At 55.2% G+C, this 6,445-nt stretch overlaps 1 protein-coding gene across 1 annotated transcript in view; it reads left to right on the top strand.

Annotated features, from left to right (window-relative positions):
* Nucleotides 1–4,606: 4,606 nt before the first annotated feature.
* The window catches only part of NUP133 (nucleoporin 133), a 57,039-nt gene continuing 55,200 nt past the window's right edge, over nt 4,607–6,445 (top strand). The window contains exon 1 of the mRNA XM_066596024.1: nt 4,607–4,721. Within this exon, the coding sequence (XP_066452121.1) occupies nt 4,683–4,721 (39 nt within the window). The 5' untranslated portion in view covers nt 4,607–4,682. The remainder of the gene's footprint in view (nt 4,722–6,445) is intronic.

Here is a 6,445-nt window from a genome sequence, read left to right as displayed (position 1 = left end):
CCCGTTCAAAGTAATGAGAGAGCAGGGAGAGCAGTGCGATCTGCTCCTGCTCTGACAGCAGTAGCAAGAGTTTCCTTCATCTCCCCGACATGTCCCCTCATCACTGGACACTGACAACAGTGTCCCAGTGTCCAGTTATGAGGGGACATGCTAGGGAGATGAAGGAATCTACTGCTGTCAGAGCAGTAGGAGCAGATCGTGATCTCTAGCAGCACTTTCAATAGCCGACGATTGTCGGCTATTGAAAGTGAAAGTAGCACCAAGCATGCCCTAATGCCCTACACACACACATACATATGCCCACCCTCCACACTGCCCCCCCCTACACAGTGTCCCCCTCCAGTGCCCAGGCCCCCCCACAGCCCCCCCTTCACAGTGCCCACACACAGTGCACCCCCCCACAGTGCCCACACACAATGCACCCTCCACAATGACCCCCCCCCAAAGTGCACTCCACAGTACACCCCCTTAGTGCCCCCACCACACACATGCCCCTCCAGTGTCACCCCCCAAAATGCCCCCACCACACACATGCCCCTCCAGTGTCACCCCCCAAAATGCCCCCACCACACACATGCCCCTCCAGTGTCACCCCCCAAAATGCCCCCACCACAGTTCCCCCTCTAGTGTCATCCCCCACAATGCCCCCCCAGTTCCCCCCCACAGTGCACTCTTGCACAGTGTCCTTCCCCCCCCCCCCCCCCAATGCCTCACCACAGTGTCCCCCCCTCCCACCCAGGACCCACCATTCACAATAGACACAGCTCACCTCCTCCCCTCCCTGCACAGGCAGGATTACACCCTGGGATAAATTACTGTGACAGACCCCTCCAGTGCGACAAATACTGTCACAGACCCCCTCCCACCCCACAGTGACAAATTTCTGTGACAACACCCCCACCTATGCAAGAAGTCTGTGACATCACCACCACCTCCGCAAGAAGTCTGTGACAGCACTCCCACCTCCGCAAGAATTCTATGTGACAGCACCCACCAGCGACAAGTCTGTGACAGCACCCCACCTCCACAAAAAGTCTGTGACAGCACCCCACCTCCACAAAAAGTCTGTGACAGCACCCCACCTCCACAAGAAGTCTGTGACAGCACCCCACCTCCACAAGAAGTCTGTGACAGCACCCCACCTCCACAAGAAGTCTGTGACAGCACCCCACCTCCACAAGAAGTCTGTGACAGCACCCCACCTCCACAAGAAGTCTGTGACAGCACCCCACCTCCACAAGAAGTCTGTGACAGCGCCCCCACCTCCGCAAGAAGTCTGTGACAGCGCCCCCACCTCCGCAAGAAGTCTGTGACAGCGCCCCCACCTCCGCAAGAAGTCTGTGACAGCGCCCCCACCTCCGCAAGAAGTCTGTGACAGCGCCCCCACCTCCGCAAGAAGTCTGTGACAGCGCCACCACCTCCGCAAGACGTCTGTGACAGCGCCACCACCTCCGCAAGACGTCTGTGACAGCGCCACCACCTCCGCAAGACGTCTGTGACAGCGCCACCACCTCCGCAAGACGTCTGTGACAGCGCCACCACCTCCGCAAGACGTCTGTGACAGCGCCACCACCTCCGCAAGACGTCTGTGACAGCGCCACCACCTCCGCAAGACGTCTGTGACAGCGCCACCACCTCCGCAAGACGTCTGTGACAGCGCCACCACCTCCGCAAGACGTCTGTGACAGCGCCACCACCTCCGCAAGACGTCTGTGACAGCGCCACCACCTCCGCAAGACGTCTGTGACAGCGCCACCACCTCCGCAAGACGTCTGTGACAGCGCCACCACCTCCGCAAGGCGTCTGTGACAGCGCCACCACCTCCGCAAGGCGTCTGTGACAGCGCCACCACCTCCGCAAGGCGTCTGTGACAGCGCCACCACCTCCGCAAGGCGTCTGTGACAGCGCCACCACCTCCGCAAGGCGTCTGTGACAGCGCCACCACCTCCGCAAGGCGTCTGTGACAGCGCCACCACCTCCGCAAGGCGTCTGTGACAGCGCCACCACCTCCGCAAGGCGTCTGTGACAGCGCCACCACCTCCGCAAGGCGTCTGTGACAGCGCCACCACCTCCGCAAGGCGTCTGTGACAGCGCCACCACCTCCGCAAGGCGTCTGTGACAGCGCCACCACCTCCGCAAGGCGTCTGTGACAGCGCCACCACCTCCGCAAGGCGTCTGTGACAGCGCCACCACCTCCGCAAGGCGTCTGTGACAGCGCCACCACCTCCGCAAGGCGTCTGTGACAGCGCCACCACCTCCGCAAGGCGTCTGTGACAGCGCCACCACCTCCGCAAGGCGTCTGTGACAGCGCCACCACCTCCGCAAGGCGTCTGTGACAGCGCCACCACCTCCGCAAGGCGTCTGTGACAGCGCCACCACCTCCGCAAGGCGTCTGTGACAGCGCCACCACCTCCGCAAGGCGTCTGTGACAGCGCCACCACCTCCGCAAGACGTCTGTGACAGCGCCACCACCTCCGCAAGACGTCTGTGACAGCGCCACCACCTCCGCAAGACGTCTGTGACAGCGCCACCACCTCCGCAAGACGTCTGTGACAGCGCCACCACCTCCGCAAGACGTCTGTGACAGCGCCACCACCTCCGCAAGACGTCTGTGACAGCGCCACCACCTCCGCAAGACGTCTGTGACAGCGCCACCACCTCCGCAAGACGTCTGTGACAGCGCCACCACCTCCGCAAGACGTCTGTGACAGCGCCACCACCTCCGCAAGACGTCTGTGACAGCGCCACCACCTCCGCAAGACGTCTGTGACAGCGCCACCACCTCCGCAAGACGTCTGTGACAGCGCCACCACCTCCGCAAGACGTCTGTGACAGCGCCACCACCTCCGCAAGACGTCTGTGACAGCGCCACCACCTCCGCAAGACGTCTGTGACAGCGCCACCACCTCCGCAAGACGTCTGTGACAGCGCCACCACCTCCGCAAGAAGTCTGTGACAGCGCCACCACCTCCGCAAGAAGTCTGTGACAGCGCCACCACCTCCGCAAGAAGTCTGTGACAGCGCCACCACCTCCGCAAGAAGTCTGTGACAGCGCCACCACCTCCGCAAGAAGTCTGTGACAGCGCCACCACCTCCGCAAGAAGTCTGTGACAGCGCCACCACCTCCGCAAGAAGTCTGTGACAGCGCCACCACCTCCGCAAGAAGTCTGTGACAGCGCCACCACCTCCGCAAGAAGTCTGTGACAGCGCCACCACCTCCGCAAGAAGTCTGTGACAGCGCCACCACCTCCGCAAGAAGTCTGTGACAGCGCCACCACCTCCGCAAGAAGTCTGTGACAGCGCCACCACCTCCGCAAGAAGTCTGTGACAGCGCCACCACCTCCGCAAGAAGTCTGTGACAGCGCCACCACCTCCGCAAGAAGTCTGTGACAGCGCCACCACCTCCGCAAGAAGTCTGTGACAGCGCCACCACCTCCGCAAGAAGTCTGTGACAGCGCCACCACCTCCGCAAGAAGTCTGTGACAGCGCCACCACCTCCGCAAGAAGTCTGTGACAGCGCCACCACCTCCGCAAGAAGTCTGTGACAGCGCCACCACCTCCGCAAGAAGTCTGTGACAGCGCCACCACCTCCGCAAGAAGTCTGTGACAGCGCCACCACCTCCGCAAGACGTCTGTGACAGCGCCACCACCTCCGCAAGACGTCTGTGACAGCGCCACCACCTCCGCAAGACGTCTGTGACAGCGCCACCACCTCCGCAAGACGTCTGTGACAGCGCCACCACCTCCGCAAGACGTCTGTGACAGCGCCACCACCTCCGCAAGACGTCTGTGACAGCGCCACCACCTCCGCAAGACGTCTGTGACAGCGCCACCACCTCCGCAAGACGTCTGTGACAGCGCCACCACCTCCGCAAGACGTCTGTGACAGCGCCACCACCTCCGCAAGACGTCTGTGACAGCGCCACCACCTCCGCAAGACGTCTGTGACAGCGCCACCACCTCCGCAAGACGTCTGTGACAGCGCCACCACCTCCGCAAGACGTCTGTGACAGCGCCACCACCTCCGCAAGAAGTCTGTGACAGCGCCCTCACCTCCGCAAGAAGTCTATGTGACAGCGCCCTCACCTCCGCAAGAAGTCTATGTGACAGCGCCCCCACCCCTGCAAGAAGTATATGTGACAGCGCCCCCACCCCTGCAAGAAGTCTATGTGACACCCCACCCCACCATGACAGCCCGGCCGCCGGCACTAGCGCACCACCCCCCACCCCACCCGCGCGGCATCTAACAGCCCGGCCGATGGCAGTAGAACACCACCACCCCCCCTTCCCCTATCCCTCAATCTGACAGCCCGGCCGCCGGCACTAGCACCCACAATTTTCCATGCACAATGTATATTACAAAGTGCATGGAAATGGGCAAACAGAGGTAATGAGATATGTTTCTGGCCGGACAACCCCTTTAAGACATTATGTTCTTAATTACAGTCCCTCTAGTGACACAAAACACCACTGAATAGTTTCAAATAGTGATCGAAACAGACTTTCCCAACCTTAGGCTTGTTAACCTTTACAGAGTTGTCAACTTGTGTACCAAATTGAGGAGCCTAGAAAGTAACATCAACCTTTTTTTTTAATATGATGTTGATTATGTTTTCTTTTGCACAGAGGCAGCTGGCTTGAATAATACATCCCTTATTCTTCTGCATCAGCTAGAAGATAAAATGAAGGCACACTCCTTTTTCTTGGATTTTCTTCATCAGGTTTGCATTTTACATTGAACATCTAATGTCCTCTCAGAAAAGTCTTTGACTTTGTCTATTAAGGGAACATTTAGGTAAGAACTAGTGTAAATAGAATGGTAGAGTTGGAAGGGACCTCTAGGGTTATCGCGTCCAACCCCCTGCTCAGTGCAGGATTCATTTAAACACCCCAGACAGATATTTGTCCAGCCTTTGTTTGAACACTTCCATTGAAGGAGAACTCGCCACCTCCCGTGGTCACCTTGTTCCACTTATTGATCACCTTGACTGTCATAAAGTTTTTTTCTAATATCTAATTTGTGTCTCTTCCCTTTCAGTTTCATCCTATTGCTTCTGGTCTTTCCTTGTACAAATGAGAATAGTGCTGATCCCTCTGCAGTGTGACAGCCCTTCAGATATTTGTAGACAGTTATGAAGTCTCCTCTTAGCGTTGTTTTTTGCAAGCTAAATATTCCCAGATCCTTTAACCCGTTCCTCTTAGGACATGATTTTCATGGTGTTCTTTTGAATTCAACTGACTCTGGCAGCCCCACTGAAATGAATACTGCAGCAACACTGTGCATACTCAGCTGCTGCTTTATTTGTCCAGTGGCACAAGGGACATATCTTTTCATGATCGGTGGATGCCCCATTGTCAGACCACCACTGATCAAACAGGTGTCCCCCTGTGGGTAGGGTTCAACTTTCGTTCTGGGGAAAAACCTGCAATCTGGATGTTGCACCTGAATATGTCGCCCATATAAGAGCAACATATCACAGTCGGCTGCTCGTTCACACTTGCTTTTGGATATCAGTCTCTGTTTTTTTTGTTTTTGAAGCAGGAAAAACTAAATTAAAATTGATATAAACTGATTTGTTTTTTTCCCCATTTGATTTCAATGGATTTTCAAAAAAACTGAATGCTTGCAGTTTGCTTCAGTTCCAGTTTAGATATCTACACTTCAGACACCAGGAGCCACAGCTGCAGCCTGGTCCTCTCACTATAGTTTCCGTATTAGTCGTGCTGGCATGGCAACCTAGATATTCTCTTGTAACCATCCAGCATGTCTTGGTCCAGCAATTACTGAAGTAGAGGTTTTTTCCTCGAAACGTGTTTGTTCTGCTGGTTTTACTCCTCATATAATACATTTATTATATCTTCTCTTATCATCCTCACCATTTTTTGGAGTCAATGTGCCTTGAGACATTTCTCTCACTCCCACTGTGTTCTTCTTAACCTGTCTTGTACAGGTACACGTCTGGCCAGTAGCACGTCCCACGTACAATTGTACCACCATTCATCAACGAGCTTTATACATTCACCCATGGAGTAGCTCATCCAGTTTCCTTTCACCCTTTTAAATAAATGTGGCTCAGTGGTTAGCACTGTTGTCAAGATCAACATTGAAAAACGCAATAAAGCAGTCACCCTTGGTCAGATTTATACCTACAACTCAGCATTGCAGGGTAACCATGTTAACAACTAAGTCAACATGCTGGTTCTTTGATTGACAGAGAAATAGAAGAGCAAAAAGATATAAGCAAATACAGACATCACTCTTAGTCAGATTTGAACCTACAATTCCAGCAGTGCAAATCACTGAGCCATCACACCTTGAAACATTGTGGTTCTAGGTTCACATTTGACTATGGACAACATCTACATGAAAGGCTGTATGTTCTCATTGTGTGTTTTTCTTTCCAGGTATGGTGGCTTAGTCATTAGCAATCCTGCCTTGCTGGAA

This window comes from Eleutherodactylus coqui, chromosome 3 (genome assembly GCF_035609145.1).
Source record: "Eleutherodactylus coqui strain aEleCoq1 chromosome 3, aEleCoq1.hap1, whole genome shotgun sequence".
NCBI lineage: Eukaryota > Metazoa > Chordata > Amphibia > Anura > Eleutherodactylidae > Eleutherodactylus > Eleutherodactylus coqui.
The sequence above is the reverse complement of the archived record's forward strand: the minus strand, read 5'-3'. Positions and strand labels throughout refer to the sequence as shown.